This window comes from Stegodyphus dumicola, chromosome 6 (genome assembly GCF_044657685.1).
Source record: "Stegodyphus dumicola isolate Sdum_Otavi_A_Nest chromosome 6, ASM4465768v1".
NCBI classification, from domain to species: domain Eukaryota; kingdom Metazoa; phylum Arthropoda; class Arachnida; order Araneae; family Eresidae; genus Stegodyphus; species Stegodyphus dumicola.
In genome coordinates, this window is record NC_140773.1 from 75,798,002 (window position 1) to 75,825,451 (window position 27,450).

Consider the following 27,450-nt stretch of genomic DNA (forward strand, 5'->3'; position numbering starts at 1 on the left):
GCACTTCTTCATGTGGGATGAAACGCATTGTAGAAGACAAACTACGCTGGCAATACTTTAAGAAGAAACTAAGTCATACATATAGTGATCCCCCTGGATACTTTAGTTAACATTATTCCAGTTATAGTTTGTGATAACTAGATGTATCTTGATGCCTATAGTAACCAGTTTAAATACCAGTCACAAGTACAGAATCCCGGCCCCGGTCCCTTTATTTATGGATCTTAATGTATTTATCTCTTATTAATGAACACTCTATCTATGAGAATTTGGATGAAAAATTAAAAAATAAGATAGATATATAAAAATTGAAATACTCTTTGTTAATAATCTTTTTAGGTTCAAAGGCATGTTTGTGCTCAGTGGAAGATAGTTTTCTGACAAAGGAACAATAAAATGATAAGTTAATCCCTCCCTTTTGAAAACTGCTTTTGAGTAGAGAAAAGGCATTTTTACATTGTTAAAAAGTAAGTTGTGGTACAATCAAAAGTATATTTTGCATTCACAGAATTGAGTATCTCCTTATTGTTACAATTCTCAGTAGCATTAAGAAAACCTGTAAGTAAGATATAAGGAAACCCAAGACCGAAAGAAAAGATGGTGAGATAACTGGACAAGATACCAGTGCACAGGGATCTCACAATGTAGAGTGCAAATTTCTATCATTCTTAGGACTGAGAAGCAAGAGAAGTGTAGTTTTGTACATGTTAGAATTATTTTTACATACGTTACTATCATAGCTTCAAAGAGGAAAAGATTAACATAAGAACAAAAAGTTGATATAATTAATGTAGCAGAAATTGAAAAGTTTAGTTTGAGAGATTTAGGGAAGATATTTGCAATAATTAAAAACCGAGTAAGTCATATGCCAAACAGAAGAAATAAAAATATTATAAATTACTAATTCAAATAAACCAACGGTTCTCAACCTTTCGACTAATGCGTATCATCTAAACAAAACTTGAAAATCTTCAGTACCACCACTACATTTTACAATGATTATTTTTTAGTTTCTCAATAGAAATGTTAATAAAAATATATTTGCATTTGTACAAACTACTGGCTTAATTTAGAAGTCAAACAAGAAAAATCAGCATTATATTTGCAAATTTTCACAGGACTAGTTTCGATGGTTTTACCGAACCATGATCCTCAGCTGTCAAAGTGCAAATAAGTTCGGTAAAACCATCAAAACTAGTCCTGTGAAAATTTGAAAATATAACCCCAATTTTTGTTGTTTGACTTCTAAATTAATAGTTGTTTGGCGTGTTATTTTACCTAAACCAACGGCTATTTGTATTAAATATGCACACATAAAAAATATCAGATTAAAAACTAGTTATCATTTTAATTATAAAAAAAATAAGTTATAATATTTTAATTCTAAAATTTAGTGTAAAATTTGGGACTGTTTAAGAGAGATAAATTTCTGGTCTTATTTCACTTAGTTTTAAACATATATCAGGATACTACTTTTAATTTTGTTCCGTATTTATTTTTCAAATAAAACATGGAAGAAAATTTGTTCACACAAATAGGTTGTGTGAAAAGGCAATAAAAATTTAATAGTTTATTTGAAATGTGTTTAAACTCTCCCCCCCTCAAGTTCCGCCAAATGCTAACAAGCATCCAAAAGAGTATTTATTTGAAATCTTCAGTTAGAGTTTGAGCACAGGAAATTACTATAAATTATACTTTTTCTTCACAACATAAAATTTCAGGTACATTTCAACAAAATGGATTTATAATCTAATTTTCTTTTTCATAATTCTTAGAAAAATACATGTTGAAATTATTTATCAATGACAACCAATGGTTTTTAATGTCAGATGCAAACTCTTCTTTTATTTTCAAAATATTTTGAGCTAGTAACAAAATTAACACTTTTTCCTTGTAATCTTAAATTTCATTCATTTAACTTTCCAAAAATCTCAGCTAAATATGCCAACCATAATTCATAAATAAACATTTTTGCAATTAAAATTTTGAATCACAGAGAAGAATTTGGATTTCTGATCAAAGTTCAAAAAGATGATTTGAAACTTTGCCTCTGGACAACCACCTTACTTCGAAATGTAACAAAAATGTTTCATGTTCACTGCCCATCGATTTGCATAAAATCACAAATATTCTTAAATTTAGAAGCTTTTAATAAAATTAAGAATTTTTACAGCTTGATTCAAAACGATTTTCAGATTTTCGGGGATTGTTTTGGCCAATAAAAGCTTCATGATGAATGGAGTAGTAAATTTAGTTTCAAGTGCGACCTTTCTTTATTTGAGAAATAACATCTGAATATTTTCCTGTTAAAGCCCGAGCTCCGTCACTGCATACAGCAATGCACTTATTCGAAGGAATATCTTTCTAAGACATAAAATTGTCAATTACTTTGAAAATTTCACTTACAGTAGCTCTATCACGAAGAGATTCACAAAATAAATACTCTTTGGCAATTCGTTTATCTTCTTTGAAACATATGTAAACTAATAATTGAACAAAGTTCTTTGCATCAGTACCTTTATCCAATTGCAATGCGAAATATTCATTGTGCTTTATTTTTCGAATATTGAATTGTCTCTCTTTTATCGAATTTGCCATTTCATGAATACTTAAACTTACTGTATCATTTGATAATGGAATATTATTAAGTTCATTAGCCACTTTTTCATTGAATGATGTTAAAATGATATCTTTAGCTGCTGGTAATAAAAGTTTTTTTTTCAATTGTGTGAGCTTGCCCAGTCTTGGCAACTATTTTATTTTGAAAAATCTAGGTTTGCTTTGTTATTTTTTCACAAATATTTAAATACACAATATATTGCGAGTTCTTCAAAAACAAAGGACAATATTATCAAATCGTAAAGAGAAAAAAGGAATACAAAACAATAAGAAAATTAAATATCTGCTGTTAAAGGTAGCAAATTAACATAAAAAATTATTCTAATTGAAACTAAATGAAACTGGAATATTTCATTGAATTTTGCCTAATAAACACTGCTTTAAAGGAAAAAAGTCCCCTTTTGGTAAAAGCTCCAAGAATGTCTTACTGTGCTACGTTGTTGTAGCGTGAGAGGAGAGTTTGAGCAACCACTTGTAATTAGAATGGCCAAAAGCAAAGCTGCTTCAAACACATCAGTCCAAAAGCTTACGTGATCCATTCACATCACAATAAAATTTCACGGATGGTGTACAGCATAATGTCAAAATGGTTGATTACTCTTGATAAAACAATGTCTAAGAAAAATAGTAAGATTTGGCTATTTCTTGACAATTCATCAGCCTACCCACCAAATTTAAAGCTCAAATCAATGGAATTAAGTACCTTTTCTACTTAATGCAACATCAGTATTACAGCGTTTGCACCAATGATGGAAATGGTGATCAGCTTGCAGAATGTGTCAATATATTTAATGCCATTTAGTGGATAACAAAAGTTGTTAAATTCATATCATAAAGTTGTGTTTAGCACTTTATTAAGAAAGCAAGCTTTAAAATTACAGTTTCGAGTGCCCTCAATGAAAATACTACTGATGAAAATGAATTCTTATAAAAATGACTTATATCCATGTGGAAAAAAATGCTTGCAGTTCACAGACTTTCAACGTATGTAACAGATTATTTTCAATAAATTTCTTTAAGGAAAAATATTGTTCATTTCACACATTTTTACAATACTTAAACCTTTTAATTAAGAATTTTAATTTTTCATTAACTTCGAATTGAAATAAATATCCGTGACTATGTTATTTACATATCATCTACTTAAAGCTTGATATAACCTGAATTTTTAATTAAATTACATTTCTTTAGCATGTACCTTCTGAAGAAGGAACACTTGTATTTAAGGGACAAGACATTTAAGGGTCTGGTGGGTGTCCCTTATTGGGAGGGTGTACTACTTAAATTTTTTGTAGATTTGGATCACTTCGATGTTTTCTATATCATTAAAGGGAGGTAATGTAAAAAGAAAAATATTACATAAAAAATTAGATCATTATTTTCATAATTAAATAATAAAATTTACCTCAGATTTCTCCATCTTTTACAAACTTGTGAGCATTTTACCAAAATTGTCTTTGGTAACCATTTAAATATATGCAAAATGATTTCATCAGATAATTTTGCAAATGGATCTGCCGATACAGAAAACAAATTAACAATACAGAAAATATATAGAAAAGCAAAACATTTTAACATAAATGAAAATAAAATTTATATGACTACCTGATGCATACATATTATCCTATCGACTGTCAACTGTCACAAAGCAATGCAATTTAGGATATTAATCAGTCTTATCATAAATCAGCTGATTTATGTCATCAATTTAAAGTAAGCCCGATTGATTCTCAGTCAGACTTATCTGAAATTGTTTTTATGAACAAGCATGTAAATTAATCGCTATTGTTGTATTTATTTCTTGAATTTTGAAAATCATTAGTCCGGAGTTTGTAGATCATATTTGTGATTGCACTCTAGTTCATTTACAGCTGATCAACGGAATTAATATCTGTTGAATGGGAAAAAGAACAGCTGGATATGGATAACAAAGCAGAAATCATTCGGAACAATCATCTACAGAAAGTTTGTAATCATAGCATTCTAAACAGAGCTTCTGATTAAATGAAAATGCCTATCAAAACAGCAAAAATCGAAAACCATTTTACATATTAGGTCGAATATTTCCACAACAGTAGCAATTTAGTAGATTGTGCAGAGAGACAAATGTTATTGAAACAGCTGCAGATAGAAATGTGGCTCAGCATTCTACAAGAATGGGATCTCTGCTAACTTTTTTGGTGCGATGATAGCCAATTTGCATGGTCAGTGGAATAATACATAAGTACCTGTGATGAAGATTAAAATGTAAACATCATGTAATTTAATTTTACTTTTTAATGTATTATTTTCAACAAACTCATACTGAAATAAAAAAAAAAAAAAATGTTATATTACAAACACACTTAATTATTAAAATATTATCTCTTGTTAATCATTCAAAAATTTATTTATATGTGTTTACATGCATTATTACAATTTATTTCTCAGGAAAATGAAAGTGCAAATTTATTTACAAAAAGTTGTTAAAAAATTAAAATGCAAATAGTGGCATAAAAATAACATTATTAATTCTTATCACAAAGTTGTCAATTTATATGCATAATATCTACCATACACAAAATATATACATATAATTTATGTTATAAATATATACACGCATATATATTATACATATTTATTATATTTATTTATACATATATATGACTCCCACACAAAGAAAGATATGATACTCATTATAAATCTAGTAATTTTAAAGTAGGTGATTTAGTAATGTACGAAGAATTTCAATATCCTAATACTCGTAAACTTTCTCCTCCTTTTTCAGATCCTTACAAAATTTTAAAACAATATTATGACGTTACTTTTGAAATAGATAAACCCAATTCTCTAACCAAAAAGAAATCAGAAATTGTTCGTTCAACCAGACTTAAACCTTTTAATCCAGCAAGGTGAATTTAAATTAACAATTAGAAATAGTAAAATTCTTGTCTCTGTCAAAAATTAATTCATTTTAGTTTTCAAAATTCTGAATTAAAAATTTTGTTTTCCCGATTATGACATTTAAAACCTGATCTAGACTTTAAACCCTAACTGTGACAAATTATTTTTTCCGATCTTGACCTTTCCTAATCTGGCTCTTTTTCTTCTTCCCAGAGTTTTTCCATTCAAAATTTGTTGTGTATGTCCCCCACAGCCCAGAAGATGAGGAGAGGAAAAACTCTACCAACACATTTTGAAAATATGGATTCAATACCAGATTTTTCATTCAAAGACAAATGATTCCCCCCCCGACACTAGTTTTTACATTATGTGTATTACTCCTTGTATCTTCTCTTTAGGGAGAATACAAGAAGTGATAGCAGACATCCACTGTCCACCTAGGGATACTCCTAACATCATATTAAAATTATTTCTTCTTTTTTTGTTAGGAGATTCAACTATGGCCATGATATTGACTCTGGTTTTTCTATTTTTGACACTGGTTTTTCTTTTTTTTTTCTTTCCCCCCCCCCTCCTTTTTAACCAGTCACGATACTCTAAACATAGTTTGACAAAGAAGTGCTACCCCCACACACACACACGCATTAATTTTTTTAAAAAAATTTTCTCTTTCTTTCTTCTTAGTGTAGGGCAGGGTTTCTTAAACATTTTTCATTCGCAACCCCTAGGAGCCCATAATATTTACAAAAATTTTGTGGGACCCCATAAGTATTGAGCAAATCCGACACACACATGATTGAAACTGTCAATCTTTTCACTTGTACCATAATATACTATTGCAGTTTTAGGTCATTAACTTTAATTTCTAATTTTAAGACATAGAACAATGTGAAAATTTTAAATACGTAACAGATGAAATGACAATGTCACGTGCAAAGCAAGAAACATGAACGTTTATATTATAAAAAGAATGCGTCGAAATGTTTTCGTTTTTTTTTCTTTGTCTGTATTGTCTTATCTTTATCTACTTTCAGATATATTATGTAAAAATATTTGATATTTGTAAAATTATTATAATAAGTTAAAGAAATATCAAAACTGCTAAAATTTTTGGCGATCCCATTATTTAATGACATTTTTGCAAAATAAAAAAAAGACTTTACCTTGAATTTCAGTTTTAATTTTATATGATGTTGTATTTTTATTAAGTAATATGAAAGATTTTTTAAAGAAAACAAACTTTGACAACTGTACAATGCCAAAAACCAGCTACCTTGTTCAAGGAATGGAGGTTTTTCTGGCCTATTGTAGTTAAGCATACCGCCAACCACCAGCAAGTTAGTACGCTGATTTTGTTGGAGAGGACATGCCAAATTAATTGTCAAAGTGTTAGTGTATTATTTAGTATTGCATCATATTATTATGTTTTTATATTGAATTTCTGTTGTATTAAGTATGTGTATCTACAGCAAGAAAATTTTATTTAATTAATTCTAGAGATGAAGATTATATTTCACTGAACATGAGTTTAACTAAATATGAAAATTATATTTTTCTGAATATGAAAGTAAATGAAAGTTCACAATTTAATATATACTATAATGGAAATGTGTTCATCAGCAAAAATTTGAGAGATTTTTAGTGAACATTTACTTTATGAAAAACATGTGAACATTTACTTTGGAAGACTTTTCGTGAATTTTGAACATTTACCTTGTGCAATTATTGCAGTTAACAGAATTTACAAACGTTTCATTCAACATTCAAAAAGACATAGGACTTTTTTTTTTTTTTTTTCAAAAAGGACTAAAGGACTTTTAAAATTATATTTGTTTTAATTTTTGTCTTAATTTATTAGTTTATTTAGAAATTATATTGTTACTGCAATAATTGTAAATTAGTTGTTTAAGTTTTACTTAATCTATGTATGAGAAAGGTCATGAACAATGCCAGAGCATAGACAAACCTAGCGGCTATGTCCTTGATGCTTCTTCATGTCTTTCCTCATATACTAAACTCTCTCTTGTTTCACTCATCCTTTTCTGGCACCCTGCTTCCCCGACGTTTCTTTTCAAGGGGGAGGAATATATAAGATATAACAAAATATGATAGCTGCTTTAAAAAATAATTGCCGATTTCAAAATTAACATTGTAGATTTGGTGCTCTCTCCCTTATTTCATTTGTTCTCCCAAATTCAAGATTTTTCTCTATGTTACGTAACGCTGCTTGAAAATCGCATCTACTCTGGTATAAATACTTCTGGCAGCTAATTATGTCATTCTTTTCCTAGCTTCTGCCACTGCTAAAATATCCCCACTGCTCTGCTTCTCCATCTAAAATGCTTGCGTAGTAATTTTAAGAGCCAATGTACACAGCAGTCTATCATATTTCATTAAGATTGAACCATAGAAATGTCTTGGATTTCATTATGATCAGATAAATATATATGGAGATGATTTTATATGTATGGAAATAAAGACTGGCAATTTGTCAAGTTCATGTTTTGTTATCTTCATCTGTAAGCCTCCACCCTCAGCCACAACAAAAACTGCAAGCTGATTCCTATTCTGTGCTTCTGGAATTATATATATATATATTAAATATATTATACATATATATATATATATATATAAGAGCCCACCAGCGGCCGAGCGGTAAAGTCGCTGAACACTGGTAGTTCGGTCTGAGGTTCGAATCCCGCGAATGGGCTGGCTGCATGGGCGTTTTCGTGGTTTTCCCCATGTGTAATGTGTATACGGGCCAGTTTCCCTTAGAAAGTCCTCCACGAAGGCATCCCTCCCCTTAGGCAGATAGCCCTCGAGGCTTTGCCATATTCACACACACACATATATATATAAGACTCCCATACAAGAGTCTTACTTGTCTTTACATCTATAATTTTTTCACTACACCTTTTCCTTAGAGATGGTATAATCAGGATTACTTTCATGAATTTATTCAAACTATATATATATAAACTATATATAAACTAAAATTAGAATTTAATTATTATCTCCTAGGAACAGTATTTCAATATTATTGTAACTTCAAGTATATTAAATTACTATGAAACTTAACTAATTTAGAAGTCTGAGATATAAAATTTATATTGGGCTGATGAATAGTAACCATTAAAAATGATATTGAAGTTTACTTGAATATATGTATGATACATTATAAAATTATACAAATGAAACAAATGTTATTTTTTTTACAATAGAAATAAAATGTAAATATCAAAATTTAAATATTGTTTATTTACCAAAGGAGAATTGACTTTTAAAGGGAATTTTTTTTTCTTTAGATGCACAATAATTTAGGGATTATCATATTTCGTTACAGTTGATTCTTGAATACAAATTAATAAATTACTTTTGCTATACACAAAACCAGAGAAATATATAAATAAATATAGTGAAAATTTAAATATGTATTCAATGATGACTGGTTTCCCTGATGCAATAATGGGACATATTCACAATAGTGTAGAAAAGGGGAAAAAATTAAGACTAAAAAAGACAATGTAAAATAAAATAAGCAATGCAATAAAATATATGCAAGAACCTATGCACAATGGAATTAGACATTTAGTTAATATGAAAAATTAAAAAAAAAAAAAAAAAAATGCAACTAAATACAAATTTAGGCTTAAAAATATTATGTATCTGTTTGTAACGGAAGCTTTCCACCAAAAAACACTCTTAATGGAACAAAACAAACAAACAAAAATTTTGAAAGCAGTTCCTTTAGGGCAGGTAGTAATAATGACCCAAATCTATGATTTTTTGCCAATGTTTTGGTAGCTTTTCAAAGACTTCGACGCAGAAATTTGGTGGCTGCGATTCCAAAAACAGGTCAACCTCATTTCGGACATCCTGTGCAGAATGGAAGATAGCACCAGCTAAATGTAGTTGCAGGTGTGAAAAAAGGTAGAAGTCTGAAGGAGTGATGTCGGCCTATATGGTGGGTGTGCCAAAAGATCCCATTCGAGTCAATAAAGAGTCCAGCTGGTGAATGCAGACACATGTGGTCTTGCATTATCTTGATGGAACATTACATTATGCACCAGAACTCAATTCGACATTTTTCCTTGATAGCAGCATCAACATGGACTAGCATCTTGCTGTACACCTTACTGTCGAAGGTTTTACTTTTTCCAGATACTCTTTGCGGATAACACCACAGCAATCCCACCAGATACAAAGCACAATCTTTTTGTTAGTCAAATTGTGCTTTGCGATGCTGCTGACGTGGTCACTGGGTGCAGATCAACCCCCTTTTTGGCCTGTGTTGTTGAAGTAAATCCACTTTTCATTACAAGTGACAATCTGGTCTAGAATTTTGTGCTTGCGTTCATATTCAAGCAAATTACTGCATGTACGAATAACGTCTGTTCTTATCTGCTTGAGTCAGCTCAAGCTTATTTGCTTGAGTAAGCTAGCAATTGAACTACTACATCAAGTGTATGTGATGCATAGTGTGACTAATGGACATGGCACTAACGTCTAACTCCTTAGCAAGCTCTTGAGTGGTTGCATACTGATCATCTTCCACAAGTTCTCACAGGCAGGCCTCAACATCAGTTGACTGGCCAGAATGCTCCACTTCTTTAATGTCAGAGTCTTTGTTTTTTAACTTTTGGTACCAAACCTTCACAGTGTCATTTGATACAATATTAGTACCTAAAGCTGTACACATGATTTGATGACATTCTGTAACTGACTTTTTGCAACAGATCTGGAAGTAAATGATGGTTCGAATCTAGTAGCATGATAGTTCCATTTCAGACACCTTGCACTTAATGATAACAATATTTTTTTGTAAATTTCCTAACACAGTTCTCTAAAGCAAGTCTCTTTCTCTTAAATGCGAAAAATCACTTGACAAAAAAATACAATTAAACATCCAACACAGACTGTTTGTGCAGACGATATTTGCGGTAGTGGGAAACTTTCATTAAAACCCAATATTACTGTTGAACTTCCAACTGAACCATTTATGAAGTACTAAAGTACAACAGATGCATTAAAGTAATACCTAGGTTTACCCTAAAAATGTTTGGATACTTATAAATACAGGGTTGCCATTCAATGAAGAATGGAATGAAATTCCCTGACTCAAGAAGTGTTTCAAGAAAATTCCAGTCTATTCGCGTAATGCACGTTGGCTGGGCTAAGAGGTAAATTAATTATGGTATTACTTGAAAACAGAAAAATTTTCCAATTACATACGACTTATATCCCCAAAGCACACTATTATAATTATAATAGGAATTATTTTCTCCACTGAAGATTGAGATTAGAATTTGCCCAATCTGAAATAAAAGTAGGCTTTTTTGCAGACATTTTGCAGCTACACAAAAGAAATAAATCTATTTAATGATATTTTAAAAATAAACAGAGGTATTTTATATTTATTTCACAGCATAAATAAGCAAAAAATATGTGCATTGAATTTCGTGATGGTATGTCATCATACTGCTAGAATTAATTTCAAGATTATGCCAGAGAAAATTTCCTGAAATTTGGAAGCATTATTTACTAATAACAAATAAAATTAAGGAAGAAGCAACATTAAATGATTATGAATAACATAAAAATAAAGATAATTACTTAAAAATTGAAAATCAATGATATTTTAGCAAATATTATATTACATAGTTAGCCTAGATGACTGATTACTATTTTTTTATTTTATTTCAAAATGACAAATAAGGCATTTGATAAAAAAAAAAAATTTGCCGTAAAATCCTAGTATACGGTAAGGCCTTGGCCCGATTCTGAAAAATGTCACCAGCACCAAATTCACCCGTTTACTGCTCATCATAATATTGCCAAATCCCATGTGTACCGCACGTGGAGGTTATTCTAACCAAAGAACATCTATATAAAAAAGAAAAGGTTTCACAGACGTAATGCTGCTAGAAAGCAGCATAATATGCTGCTAGAAAGTGGAGGGAAAATTTACCAAGGGATTTGGCAACGGAACCTGGCAACGAGAATCTGACTGACGCGAGGACTACCCATGCTAGTCCTCGTGTCGGTCAGATCTTTCCTTTTTTCTGTCAGCTTAGTGAATTATGACGCACTATTTGAATTACAATAAAGAAAATAAATATTTTCAACACCTTATCAAGACTGTTTCTAGTGATGATGAACCTATATCTGATGATAGAGTTGCCTCTGAAGGAGGACTGAATACTGTAGCAATTACAATTCTTACCCAATTACGAAATTGAGATAGAAACAGAAGATGAAAGTTCACTGTCAACAACCAATTTTTATATTGGTAAAGATAAAGTTACAAAATGGCAGAAGAAAAAATACTGGCAAAATGTTAGGAAGCCTTCAAGGGATATAATTAGCAAGCTTCCAGGTAATACAGCTTATTCAAGAGATGTTGCTTCTCCCGTAGATGCATGGAATGTTTTCTGTGGTGTGGATTCAGGCAGTATATATGCCCCAAAAGCCTAAGTATAGCATCAAGATATTTGCACTAGTAGATTCTAGAGTATTTTATACCTGGAATATGGAGGTTTATGCCGGTCAACAACTCAATGGACCATTCAAAATAGACTGTAGCTCGAAATCCATTGTGATGCAGTTGATAACACAGCTTTTTAATTTTAGACGCAACTTGACAACTGACAATTGGTATACGGAATACCAGCTAGGGCAAGGACTTTTGAAAAATAAACTTACAGTGGTTGAAAAATTTAGACAAAATAAAAGAGAAATACCACCTGGATTTTTGGAGAAAAAAGAGCAGCGCTCTTCTGGTTAGGATTTCAAAAAGAAAAAACAATTGCTTCGTATTCTGCAAAAAAGAACATCAATGTAGTTATATTATCCACAATTCATACTGATGACAAAATACACGAAATCACAATGGAATTGAAACAAAAATCTAATATCATCATGCTTTATAATCTAACGAAAGGAGCTGTGGGCGTTGTCGACGAAATGGCCCCAGCATACACTACAGCGAGGATATGAAATCGCTGGCCAATGGTTATTTTATTTTACATGTTGAATGAGACTGTTATTAAGGTCAGGATTTGTTGATGTCCACAAACATCCCGCACAGTTCAGAAGAAGATGTTTCTTTTTTAAAACACTGGAACTCATTCTTTCAGAACAATACAGAAACCGTAAGCCTGAAACTTCGAAGCACTTCTAAGGAACTGGAAATTGATAATAGTGAACCGCCTGGTATAAAATCTCAAAGCAAATTATAAACAATGTGCATTTTGTCCATGAAATAAGGACAGAAAATCAAGATTTATGAGCCAAAAATATGAAATAAATCTGTGTTGAACATCAGTATGTAGTTTGTCAAAATTTTCTTTAAACATGTATGTATGCATAATTAAATTCACTAAAATTCTTTAATGTATTATTTTGTAATATTTAATTACATAAGGTTTGCTTATAAACAGTATTAATTGATATTTCAATAGTAGAAATGAACTGGGGTATGAGATACCTGGCTCGAGTTTTCGTGCTCAAAAATGGGTGCATGTTCTCGCGGGTTAAAGTTTAAAGAAATTTTAAATGATATTCATTTTATGAACTCTTGATAATGTGACCTTGGAACTTCGACACCGGCTTCGAGCTTTGGCAACAGATATTTCACGTATGCACAGCTGTTTTCCTCAATGTTGGAACGGAGCCACGCCTGTTGCAGAGAGGTTTTTCCTTCTTTACAATACATATTCTTTGATTCAAACCTCCAATGTACAGTATACTAGGATTAAACCCATTTTGTTTTATACAAGAATAAGTACTTTCTTTGGTTCAACATGCACTGCACATGCGATTCTCGAGGTTACTGGAAACCAAAAGTTGCTGGAAACTTGCTTTGCTTTTCTAAAAGACAATCTAATTGGAGTTGCGAAAATTGCTCTATGCCAGCTGCCCGAATGACGCTCATGTGATACACAATTCGCCAAGAAAGTGATCGCTTCCAACGTCAACATAAAACTTGCTTTTTTTGGCGGGATCGCTGTATGAAATTCCCTGACTTTTCCAGATTTTGACTAAAATATTTAAAGTCCCTAAATTTTCTGGTCAACTCCCAGACTTTTTCTGGTTTTCCCGGTAGCATGGCAACCCTGTAAATACTACTGCAACTATCATATATTGCTCTTTTGTCGCTTGCACTGTCCTGATAAATCACACCTCTTCATTAAACCATATTTCTCTGTTATTTAAAAAATGTAACTGCATCATTTAAATTACTCCATTGTGTTGGGCTATGCAATCAGATATGTTGATAAGAATCAATGAGTAATAATGAGATGTCAAATTATCAAATAATTTTGTGATTCTTCAAAAGAGTTCCAATTATCTACTATGCCACAAAGTCAAGCTATCTGCTATCACCATCCATGCTATCCAGCCAAAAAAATTTGTGAATGTTACTATTAAATTCTCTCTTCATACCAATTTATTATTACATATGTATATTATGCTTAAACTTAGTTTTAGATTAAATTTTGTTTAAAATTTTTTACATTTTAGATTAACATTAAAATTTAAGCTCACCGAATTATGGTACAGCTGGGCTGATGGATGCCCTCTTTTTTGTTTTTAGAACAGGTGCTGCCCTTCTAGGGCTATAAGATGGATTCTTCCTGTGACGTGGGATGGACAGTGCTCTTAGTCTTAATTTTCCATATTATCGTGTCTCCCAGAACACAATGAAGTCATTTGAACAAAATGCAGGCACCAAAGTCAGCTCACAGCCAGTCCAAGGTATCTGCCCCCTTTTTATTTGTGTATGCAAAGCCAATTTTATTATATATAAATTTTTCAATAAACTGAAAACTATATTAATACGTAGCCCATACATTTTAAATTTCAAACTGAAACTTATTAATTACTCTTACTTTGCCACAGATGTTGAATAAAACTAGTTTCAAGGGGATCAGACACAGGTCTCTCTTCTTTTCCTAATGAAAAATAAGGACTTGGGTCTGATTCATCTCAAAATCAGTAGTTAGTTCTTTACAAAATTTTAGATTGCCATGTTTGTCTTCCTTTTGATTATTAATCCCACAGTTACAAGAAATCTAGTTTCAAAACTCAGTACCTAGTAAAAAAATGATAAAAATACCTTCTCCTGATGGCTGTGAAAGATTCAATTTTCTAAACAAAACAATATCATCTGAAAGTTCTATCAGATGAGGCCTTACAGAAGTTTGTGGTTGAGACCTTCCAGAAGACAGATTTACAGATTTCTTTTTAACTTTCAAAGTCTAAAAAAAATAATAATAATCTTTTATATTGACTGATTAAAAGAAAACAATTATAATAATACACAGTAATACAAACAAAGATCATTTTTAATGCTGTAATAATAATGAAGCTTTGTTGTACAACAATAGTTGCTAAGTTTTACTCAAATTCAATCAACCAAAAAAAAAAAAAAAAAAAAAAAAAAAAAAAAAAAAAAAACTTAGCAGTTGAAATTTTTTATGCTACTGTAATTTTTGATCAGTTAGGGCCATATTTGTCTAACTAACTGAGGAAGACAAACATGGCAATCTAAACATGGCACTAACTGATCAAACATGGCCAACATGGATCAGTTAGGATCAAACATGGATCAGTTAGGGCTAAAACTAATACTTAAGTTCCAGTTTTAGCATGTAAGGACTCAACTCTAGCTTCATTTTTTTAAAAATAATTTTTCATGATGCACAAAGATCTTTGTTCCAATGAACTAAATTACCTTTCCCCTTCATATTTGAATTATATTATTATATCTGGGAAAAGATCGAACTTTTCAGAGTCCGTAATCCTGAAGTAATACATGTTATCATGCTTTGAAGAATTTTTTAATGTCTAAATTATTAAACTATACCATACTGTATGATAAGATAGTCTAATAAGAGTTGTATAAATATTTATTATAAAAATAAATATTTATAACAACTCTTATTAGACTATCTTACCGTATAGTAGTGAATGCTGGCCATTAACATAAAAAGATGAAGACTTTTAATCTTTGAAAGAAAAATACTCAGAAAAGCCCAGATAGAGAAAATAACAAATGGAGAATTTTGTTTAACCATGAAATTTATAGAAGATACAAACAACCTTGTAGAGACATTAGGTATATTTTTGGAAGCAGGAAAAGTGAAAAATTAGCAACATCTTTGCCAGGAATCGAACTACGGATCTCTGGAATACCGGCCCAGTGTGCTGACCACTACACCACGAAAGCACGCTAGGAAGGCGGGAGAAATACCTTATAACTTAATATTGTCCGAGTCATTAAATCTTATCGTATCAGGTGGCTTGGACATATTTTTAGATGCAACAACTTGAACACTGTTAAAAAAAAAAAAACCTTTGCAAGTGTAGAGGGTACCAGGAAAAGAGGAAAATCCCACACAAGATACTAGATATACTGTGTGGAGGCAGATAGATCTCAAGACTTTAAAAATCAGTTGTTGGAGGACCGTAGCGACCGATCGGATCCATCGGAAGAACTTGTTGAGACAGCCTTGGCCTGTAGTGCAAATGAAGAAGTGCATTTATTTATAATAAAAAAATGCTCTTGACAACAGTATACAAACAAAAACTCTATAAAAGACCAGAAAAAAAGACCTGTAGAACTTTCTAAATTTAGACAAGTTGCAACAACATGTTACTCAGGATTTTTAAAGTCAAAAAGTTCCTTATATTCAGCAATTTTATCACTTTATTTTATGCTCTGTAGAATAATTAATGTGAAGTGTAATCATTGATAAATGCCAAGAAAGAAATGTTCATCTTATCAGGTTCAATGTTCCGTCTTACCTTCTTCGGGAACATGCAAGGACCTGACTCGGAACAGAAAGCTTACTAAAGCTATGTTCAAAACTGTGGGAAGTAGACAGGATACACAAGAAGGGTATACAAAACCCTTTATTTTTCTCTATTTACAATAACTTCCGTACTTCGGAATACACAGACCCGCTACTTGGGGTCTAACGTAAAAATATAAAAATAGAACTAAACTCTAATTTAACTTTAAAATAATAAACGTGGAAGATTTGCCTTATATTAACAAGAAGCCGTATGTAGTACAGAGAACTGTGAACACTACAATACGTTTAAAAATTATCAAGAGGATTAAAACCTCTAGCCCGGAAGGCAACCAGCAACTGAGTAAACTTCTAAGGTAAGCGGCCTGCTTCGACTAACTGCTTCCTCTCTCTCGCTTGGCAAAAAGCCACAACTTAAATACTTGGCGTTCGCCAGACAAACTTTGCATAAATACTTTAATGCTTATAATTCTGGCCGGAAGTAGAAAATAAGAGGTGATAGTAAAGATTTAAAATAAAATAAACGTTAGTAAAACTTAAGATCCTTACAATCTTATAAAATAGACTATAACACATGAAATGATATTTATAAATATTTGTATAGCTTTCATACTCTGTATGAAAATTTTTGGGCTACATTATTTCTACTTATTGTTTGAATTTTTAATAATATTATTAGGCTCTCTAGTGCATATTTGGGCATTGTTCTAAAAATGTTCATAAGTACTCAAAACTTCTCAAAAATTTCTACATGTATGTGTGTGTACACATATATATATATATATATAAAGTAGGAATTAATAAGAATTTACTTTGTTTTTTCCTTGCTTTGGGGAGGATCCAGAATTTTTGGGTGAACTATTTTAATTAAAACACATTGAAATGGTTCACCGACTAAATCTAGATACAGAAAAGCAGGGATTTTTGTGTAGGAGAGATTTCAGTGGTCCTCCTCCTGATGAAGTAGCATTGAAGTTGATTGAATTCCTCTTCTATTATGTTCTTTTTTCTTTAAATTTCATTGATTTTTTTAATTGGAGTATTGCTTGTTTGAAGTGTTTCGTTTTTAACATTTATTAAATTCCTTTTATAGGATTATTTGAAATTTATTACTTATGAGTTTCAATTTTTGGTCTTTGTGAAAAATTGGTTCTAAATTGCTTACTTTATGCCTTTACTTATATATATAATTACAAAACAATTCTTTTGAAAACAAAATATAAACATGTCTAGTATTTTCATGCATTATGCTTAAATTTCTTACCTTATGCCTTTACTTATATATATATAATTACAAAATAATTCTTTTGAAAACAAAATATAAACATGTTTAGTATTTTCATGCATTATTGCTGCAGAAAAATTATCATTTAAAGACATAAAGTAAGAAATTTAAAACCAAATATTTCACAAAGACCAGAAATTGAAATTCGTAATTAGACCGCCCCCTTAGACCCTTGCCGCGCTTGCAACTGCTTTGCAAGAGCAATGGCTCTCGCTTCCTATGGAACTGATAGACCGCATAATTGAAAGCATCACACATCGCTGAATGTGCTGTATTGCTTCTAGAGGCGATTATATTCCATATTGAAGGTACGTTTACTATAGCAAACAGACATCTTCGATTTGTTCATTTTATACAAGTGCTAATTTCTATACTACTATAATTGTCTGGTAATTTCTTTTTATGTTATTTGATACCTTACTATGTGTTGTATATTGTAGGTAAGTTTCATAAAATTCTACATGTAACTTTTTCAGTAATCGTGATTTTTGTGATTTTTCCTTAATTTATGATAACCAGTATATTATTTAGCGTGAAACTTTAATTAAATTTTAAAATCAATTAATCCTTAAAAAAAAGACTCAAAAAGTAGTCCAAAAAGTGATCAAATAGTTTTTAATAATTGTTTTGTAGATATGAGTAAAAAAATCTATAAAGTTGAATTTTAGTTTTCAAATTTTGTAATTTAAAATTACAGGAAAAAAAATTGAAAAAGGAAGCAAAGGAACTATGTTAGAAAAGTCATGGGCTTCTCATGACAACTTTGAATATACAAATATTTGTATATTCAAAGAATTGAATTTGTTCTTTTTTTTTTTTTTTTTTTTTTTTTTTATGTATTTTGTATTCAAAGAAATTGTATTTGAATATACAACTTTGAATACAAAGTCTCTAATCTGGACCCGAAATTATCTATAATCCGGACCCTAAAGCCACAAACTTACACATGCACGTAATGCGTTTATGCATGCGCGTAAAGCCAGTAAAGCATTTACCCATGGGCGCTTCCAATAGTAAAGATAGTAACAGAGAACGTTATTGAAAACAAAAAAATTTCGATCGACAAGTTAGTTGGTATTCTCGATACAGCAATTACAGGACTTAAACAGTGGAACTTTGTAACTGAACAAGGAATTATGTCTGTTTATAGAATTAAAGAGAAAGTATAAGCACAAAAAAACGAAGCAACTTAAACAACTTACATTGATAGAAATGTTTGCTAAAGTAAACAAATAAATATTAAGCTTTTTTTTTTTTTTTTGTAAATTTTGATACCCTTTAGATCATAATTGCTCTTTATTTCATAAATTACGGTTTCATATTTTTAATTATATAATTTCTGCATGCCATCTTACGAGATTTAAATTGATGATCTATAATCCGGAAAAACCTCTAATGCGGAATCACCGAAGTCCTGACGAGTCCGGATTACAGACTTTGTACTGTATATAAGGTCATGGTTAGTAATAGAATAGTCATTTAAATATATATATATATATATATATATACCTTTTAAAACATCTTACTCTTTTGGAGCTTTCAGATAAAAAATTCATACTTTTAAAAAGTAGTATAGGGTGTATACTACTCCAGATTTCTTTAATATACTATTAATGAATTTTAAAGGGTTTTCATTTGCTTTTAAAATTGTGATGAGAATTAGAATTTCTTTTTTTGTATGTGTGTGCGTGTGTGTGTGTTTCTATTTCAGTGCAAACTTTTTTAATTCTACTAATTTGGCTAAAAATAGTATTTGCAATATCTTTTTTAGATACATTAGCTCCAATTAATAAAAAAATTAAAATCTTTACGTTTATCAAAAAGTTTAATTTCCTTTAGTTTATGAATACTTAGAACAAGATAAACTATTTCTGTTTGGTTTTTATTGGTCTTATTTAGTTGGGTAGATGTTGCTGTTTTCAAACAGATTAAAATTGTTGAAAGTAATAATGTCATCAGTGTGTTCAAATTTACTGAAATCATTATCAGAAAGGCTTTAAAGGAATTTAAATTCTTTAGAAAATAGAAATAGGTTACAAATATGAGCGGAATATGAACTTCCCACTGGAATTCCTTGTGTTTACATGTAAAGTTTGAATGTTTAATATAGTTATTGTACAGAGAAAAATGTAGAAATTCTTTCCATTTTTGTTAATCCAGTATAATAAGTACTTCAGGGAAAAATTCTGACTTTTCTATAAGACTTTCATAGATGTCTTGGAGTGGCAGCATGTAGAGGCTTTCAAAGTCATAGCAGTTAATATTGTAAATTTTAAGATTTTTAACTTCTTCAATGATTTTCAAGTTGTCGTAAATAATCCAGCAGAAGTTTTTGTCTTCTTTAACTTGTTTAAAAACTACTTTACGAACAGTCTTAAGTAGATTGGTAAAAATATTATCAAAATTCTTCTTAAGTTTCCGGTACTATTAGTATATATATATATACATATATACATACACACATATATATAGATATTCACTTTTTTTTTTTTTTTTTTTTGAACTACTCTCATATATACCCTTGGTTGGCTAGAAACTTCACGCCGGCATATTACTACCTAAATTTTTTGTCTACATTTCAAACTTTAAGCCTAAAATGTCTGAAAAAAATGTGATTTTCGTATGTGCAAGAACCACATTTTGAACGCACAATTTAAGCTAAAAATCTGAAACAAAAACAAAAAATTTAGATAGCAGAAACTTAAAAGTTTCTAACCAAAATATTTCATAAGAATCCATGTGCGCAGCGATATGTTTTAACTTGGAAAAACATCACAGAATTGTACAATTTATGCAGTGAAGGAATCTACGAATTACGCACACCTAGCTTAAATAAATTAACATAACAACAATAAATTTCAAAGAATACCATGTACACAGCATTTAACTTTAAAAAAAATCTATGAATTGCACAATCTAGTAAGCGAAGGAATCTACGAGCTATGCACACCTTGCTTTAATAAATTAACATAACAACAATAAATTTCAAGAATACCGTGTACACAGCGTTCTGTTTCAACTTTAAAAAACATCTATGAATCGCACAATCTAGGCATTGCACACTAATCAACAAAATAAACTAAAATAACTAAAATAAATTTCAAACAATTAAAACAAAACAAAAAAATAATGACAGAAATTCATACTAAAAAAACAATGAACATAACATTCTACAAAATAAGAACAAAAATAAAATAAAATGCACTTACCATGAATGAATGAATGCTTCTTCGAACAGCAGAAATACCAATTTTATGCCGCCACGTAATCACTATTGCATTTATATGACAGCCAGACTCCCTATCCACAAAATTGATACTATCTTTCACAAATAAATGTTCAAAACCTTCTCTTCTTAAATCCTTGTAAGATTTCCAGCCATATGAAAAAATAGTTGTACCAGGCTCAATCTACTCTTTAATATACTGCATCGGAGTTTCCTTACTTCTATCATGCATAACCACCATAAATAATATCCCAGACCCTCTTTCCACACCTCCAAATACCCACTGCCCCTCAATAGGATGGCCACGATGATATTTCCTTTTGCCGAACTTTGACTCATCAACTTCCACCACTTTATCTTTCACTCCTATCTTCCGAGACCCACAGTATACAAAGTCCAGCTAACATAAATCAGTCATAAATCACTTAAATACCACACATCACATGAACCAACTAGCAACTGAAATCCAAGTTTCCACATAAAAAGGGTTGCCTTAGAAACCAACATTATCCCCAAAACCATCGCAGAACACGCAAGCTTGCCAAAACCATGCGCAAAACACATATCACTGCATTTGGCGATCTGAGGGCACATATAAGAGTAGTACCTTTTTTTTATTTAAAAAAGAAGTTATTCAAAGTATTTTCGCACAATATGTTGCTGAAAATTGATCAGTATAAAACTAAAAGTAAGACATTTAGAATCTATTTTACACAAAGACTCCCCAAAAAAAGTGAAATTCAAGACCAATAAATTTCAAAATATCCTTCAAACATACAAAGTAAGAAATAAAGAAATGTGTACCTGAAATCATGTCAATGCATCCATTTGTCAAGAATGATTGTCAAGAATTTCCAGTACCAAAGAACAAACTTTGCCTATGGAATGTCATACAGGTATTTTGGAATGCATTGACATTTCAGATAAAATTCTTTTCCCATCTAGTTACAGCTACTTAGGTTTATTATTATTATTTTATTTACATTTTAAAAATTCTGAATACTAAAATATTTTTCATACAATCTCATACTGTTTTTGTATATATTGCAGAACATTCTTCATTCCTGGGCACTGTACATCACTTCTTTGGAAGTAAATTTATGTTAAGCTTAAATCCAAGCCACAGTAATAAATTCAATGAATAAAAACAATGCACTGATGAATGTTAAGGCACTGTAAATGTAACATCAGCATCATATCTGTTATCTGAGATGCCTGATTTTGTCATAATATTCATGATAAATCTATTATCATATTTATTCATGCATTTTTTTAATTTAGTGCAGGGTTCTGAAAAATTTTTATGAAGTCGTGTAATTTTCCGTTCCCTTAAGGAGTTCAAGAAAATGTGCTTCTATAAATTTTAAAATGAATTCATTCATGTAATGATTGTTTTTGGTTTTCTTAATTGATTTTCTTGTGGATTTTGACTGCATGGAGTATGACTGGTGAGACAATAGTGAAGAGCTTTAAGAAAACCAGGATATTTAATGCTTATGATATCTCTGAAAATCAGTGCAAGCAGAAAAAGAGAAATGGATGGTAATGAAGATAACAAGAACAATGACAACTTACATGTTGTAGAGATGACAGACACAGCAGCCAGCATTAAATGTTTTGAGGCATACAAAGTAGACAAGGTTCAAGATACAGGAGTAATGTTAATATTACTATGTAATCTTATTGTAATGTAGTTTTTATTTAAATAAATAATATTGTGATAGTTACTTTTAGTTTACCAACAGATACTTTACATTTGTTATGTTCTTTCTGTAACTGTAACCTTCAGAAATTAAGTATTCACTTAATTCTTCTCTTTTGGTTTTCATATAAAATTAGCAAGAAAACTGTGGGGGGTTAAAATGTGAGTAAATATGGGGCTGATCTTTAGAATATGGTAACTGGTAGTTTGGCGACATTTTTGGAGGCGATAAAGGTTACTACCTGGGACTTTGGTAATAATGTGAGCAGTACTCAGTTCCGATTACGCATTATTTTGTGTGAGGGAAATGAGAGATCATGGGATATGTCATGTGATATTAATGGACGAATTACGGTTCTTTAATCGGAAAAGGGGGGAAATCGGGAAAAAATCTGGAAATTTTGTATTTGGCTTTATTCTGTTTTGTGTGAAACAGTGTTTGTTAATTTTTGGATCCCATGGCCCTAACTAAAGTGAATTCGAAATGGGTATTCAGTGGGATTGAAAGGGGTAGTAATAAATGTTTCTTTAAGGTTGTGCGAGATAGAAGTAAAGATGTTTTATTAAGTTATTTATTTTACCTGGTACCTTGGTGTGAACTATAAGTATGATTTTAAAGATCCTGAAACAGAAATAAGAAAAGTTTATCGGACACGTAATCAAGATTCTGAAGAAGAATAAGTAAGTTAGTATTTTTAATTATTTGAGGATATTATTTTTATGCATTGTTCTAAATGTAAGGTGCAAATAAAGTAATTTGCGTAAACGTGCATGGAAATAATTTAAATATTTGACACTAAGTATTTGTAACCATTTGTAATGTTTGCGATATGAATTAGTTAGTGACGCTTGTAATATAATAGATAATGTAGAGGTAAAAGTTTTTGGATATTTTATTTATTTTATACGGGGAAATGTTCATATTTGGAAAAAGTATATACTTTTTTGCGATCAGGTAATTTCACACATGTTCTTTTTACCGGGTTTAAAGATTCAGAAAATTGTTATGCATTTTCATGAAATTTTTCTAATTTATGAGAAAAAAGCAGTGTACATGGATATAGTGAAGAGTGTGAGCAATGCCATTTTTGTGCCATTCTGGGATGTTTTTTTAAGTAAAAATAAGTCGACGTGTACATGGTTTAGTGATACTTTAATTAAATAATAGTTATTTTGTGAATTTTATGTTTGTAGGAATTTGGTATACGTTTAAGTTGAAGTAAACGTGCATGGAAATAATTTAAATATTTGATACTAAGTATTTGTAATGCTTGCGGTATGAATTCGTTGGTGACGTGTATAATATAATAGATGATTTAGAGGTAAAAGTTTTTGGATATTTTATATGTGGAAATGTTCATATTTGGAAAGGGTATAAATTTTTTCGCGATCAGGTAATTTCATATATGTTCTTTTTACCGGGTTTAAAGATTCAGAAAATTGTCATGTATTTTCGTGAAATTTTTCTAATTTATGAGAAAAAAGCAGTGCACATGGATATAGTGAAGAGTGTGTGCAATGCCATTTTTGTGTAATTCTGGGATTTTTTTTAAGTAAAAGTAAGTTGGTGTGTACATGGTTTATGTGTATGTGTTATTTTGAAAAACGCATAAGGAGTATGGTATTGTGCACTTTTTCCCAATTTTGCAGTGAATATTTGTCATGATTAAGCAGTTTTGTTAGATAAAATTTCTAGCATAAGTGTAATTCAGCTAGTAGATTGTTGGAAGAAGTGTTCAGTAGATAAAAAGAAAAGAAACATGTCTTTACTTTGTGAAGACAAAATGGCGGCGGGAAAAAAAAAATAGAGGGTTGCTGTAGGAGAGTTGGTCGCCAAATTTTCGCCAGGTTACCATAATGTAAAGATCAACCAAATATGGTTTTTAAATATTAGCATATTAAAAGATTTCTTAAAAATGGAATGGTGTGTGCGAGAGGGGTTACTTTGAACCAGGTCACTGGCATATCTCTCATCAGAACAAAGCAATTCATGCAAAGAAGAATTTGACTACCTTCGAATGTTATAATAGCTATCTGCAAAACATACCAAGCATTTTAAATGAGGCTAAATGAATTGTTTATTGACACAATTGCTGAAGCTTATCAACTGTTTAAATTTTTTCTCACAAATGCATGAAAGAGATAAATTTCTAAATTTTGGAGAACTACTCTAAAATATTTCTGCCTTAATTTCTCTTCCCCCTGCCCCTACTTAGGTGAGTAAGATACAATGTAAGCTAAAAATGACTTAAGAATTGCAAAACACTTTGCTATTTAATAACAAAATATTAATATTACAATAAGACTGAAGCATTAGTAACTCTTACTTCTTTTATTTACAAAAATATATGAAACTCATTATTTCTAAAAATATACACTTTAATCATTTCCGAGTTCAGTTTAATCTTTTTTATCACAAATCATGCATGTATATATAAGTTTGGATATCTGATTAAGGTCTGATGATTAAAAATCAATATATCTGAAAAATAATATACATTCATATTTAAAGTAATATTTATGACTGTTACAGTTATATTTTTCACACACAAGAACTTTAATGTTAAAAAAATACTTCTTTGAGATTTAATAGAAAACATATTTGAAGTTAGCTACCATAAATTTCTTATTTAATTTGAAAACTCTATCATCAGCATCACGTAAGAACCATACATTTATACTTTTTGCAGTTTCTACTACAATCTCATGAACCAACAATTTTATGAGCATAAAAAAGAATCCTTTAACAAAAATACTATAAATAAAAATAAAACTACCTTTCTTAATTTTTTGGGTGGAACACGTACACTTGGTAAGAGAGATTCGTCAGAAGAAAGAGTATCCTCCAGAGGTACTACTTCCATTTCTCTCATGATGCGTAAAGCTAATGGTTCATCTAAAATATCTTCTTCTTTAGTATACATCTTTTCTGAATAGATTTCTTTAGAAAGTGTTCTTGCCATTTTTTGAGGCTTATTTTGTTTTTGTGACCTAAATAATTTAACTTCATTATTAGTTTTTCACAAACTATTTGCTTAAAAGGAACAAATCGTATAAAAACATTGGTTGGAACTAAGTGACTGAATTTATTAACACTAAATATTCTCATTCATTTCAGATCATTTTAAATAACTGTCTTATACTTCATTTACAGCCATAGCAAGCAGAAAAGATAAAATTCTAAATTTATAAATTATTTTTATTTAATATCAGTTTAAAATTCTATGCTGAAAATATTATTCTAGTTATTATTTTTTTTTTAAAAAAAAGGTTCTCTTTCTTATTAGATTTACCAAAATAAGGTATGATTAATTCATGAAGGATAAACTCTTTAATAGCAAAAATTGCTTCCAAAATTATTAATATTTGTAAAAAGAAAATAATACACTTAACTTAAATCCAAAGTTTTAGATCATAATATAGAATGCCAAAGCAAGCAAATGCAAAACAAACAAAAATTACGGAAAGATAGCAAAATATAAATGATAATTAGATAACAGCAGGTGAAGAATAAAAAGTACATTTACGAAGGAAATTTACAAGCAGTCAATAATGAAATTTTTCTGTCTGTGAAATGTACCTTATTACATTCACTACAGTAACTGGAAAGTAAAAAAAATAATAATAATAATAATAACATACAAACATTTCGGTTAATAATAAAAGAAAACCACATGATAAAAACTCAATGTACAACTGAAATCTACATGCAGCACAGAAAATACAATGCAAAACATATGAAAATATCATGTTAGTTAAATAATACTCATTCATAATACTGCAAGAGAACGATTATTGGATTTATTTAAAAAACAAAATCTTAGAATAATCAGAAAATATAATTTAAGTGAGAAAAAAAAATGCTTCAAGCATCAAACAAAGAGAATGGGGAATAGAAAATAAAAAATCAGCATAAAAATGTCAGAAATTGCAAAAGGCTAATGAATGCTAAATAAAAAAGCATAATATAAATTCTGGAAATTTCACCGCTCAAGAATTAAATACATATATATATATCCAAAGATTGTAGTTTACCTTAACCACAAGAGCAATCGGTGAAATTTGAAAGAAAAATTTAGATCATAATTACAGTAGGAAATTAAAAATAACAACAAATTTATTTCTGCTAATTTTAGATAGCTCTCTTCCCGTTGGCGCGAAAGACTTATTTATACGACAGCTTACGAAAGAGATCAAGTTCTCATAGCCTATTATAAATCTTTTGCAAAAACACGACTTTTCAAGGTTGAAGGAGTTAAATCTAATTGTGAAAAGTCAGGCTGAAATCTAAATGTTAAAGATTAAAGGCGCTTTTCAAAAGAAGGTCTATGTAGTTAACAGGAAGAGTACGATTCATATCGGAGATTACGTTTCGATTAAATGATAAGACTGATTTTTTTTTACTGCGCACTAAAGGATAACAAGTGTGAAGACAGATACCTTAGCATGCTTAAATTAAGAAGAAGAATTAATCAGAATCATTGCAAATTCATTATTACAGGAAATTTAGCAAAAGTTTTATTTCTGCCGCCAGAACTGGATGGTTACCTATTGCCAGACCGGGCAATGAAATAATTGGAAGTGAAGGGAGTACGGTTTGGTGAAAAAAAGTTTTGATCCATTGTAAAATAGTTATAAATTTGAAAATCGCAATAATTTTATGCAAGAAAATACTCCAGTATAATAAAAAAGGGGTATTTCGCCTAATTTTTCAAAATATTTATTCGTAGCTATATTAAAAAAAATTGAATTACATAGGTTTAACAGGAAAACTGTTTGTCCTTTAAATAAAGTAATTGTATACTTTATAACATTTTAATTCGTGTGTCAGATAAAACATAGGATGTACACCTTGCACAAAAAAACATAGCACAGTTTTATAGCTCCCGTTCTACTGGGTCCGACTGTCGAAATTTAA

General features: G+C 30.3%; 1 protein-coding gene and 1 long non-coding RNA gene across 6 annotated transcripts in view; one reads left to right on the top strand and one right to left on the bottom strand.

The window, feature by feature from the left end:
* The window catches only part of LOC146996783 (uncharacterized), a 28,140-nt gene extending 5,583 nt beyond the window's left edge, over window positions 1-22,557 (top strand). For 2 of the 3 annotated variants that reach the window (XR_015041666.1, XR_015041667.1), the window contains exons 2-3: window positions 14,099-14,259; window positions 21,881-22,557. This is a non-coding gene — a long non-coding RNA (uncharacterized LOC146996783). Of the gene's footprint in view, window positions 1-339; window positions 468-14,098; window positions 14,260-21,880 lie in introns of all 3 variants that reach the window. The other variant, XR_015041665.1, reaches the window with a different exon arrangement.
* Skp2 (S-phase kinase-associated protein 2) overlaps window positions 1-27,107 on the bottom strand; it is a 91,740-nt gene extending 64,633 nt beyond the window's left edge. For 2 of the 3 annotated variants that reach the window (XM_085818547.1, XM_085818546.1), the window contains exons 1-4: window positions 26,973-27,107; window positions 25,310-25,523; window positions 14,621-14,762; window positions 4,025-4,133 (exon numbers count right to left, since the gene is read on the bottom strand). In XM_085818547.1, coding sequence (XP_085674673.1) covers window positions 4,025-4,133; window positions 14,621-14,762; window positions 25,310-25,523; window positions 26,973-26,980 — 473 coding nt within the window. In that variant the 5' untranslated portion in view covers window positions 26,981-27,107. Of the gene's footprint in view, window positions 1-4,024; window positions 4,134-14,620; window positions 14,763-25,309; window positions 25,524-26,567; window positions 26,873-26,972 lie in introns of those variants that run through there. The other variant, XM_085818548.1, reaches the window with a different exon arrangement.
* Between the last annotated feature and the right edge of the window lie 343 nt (window positions 27,108-27,450).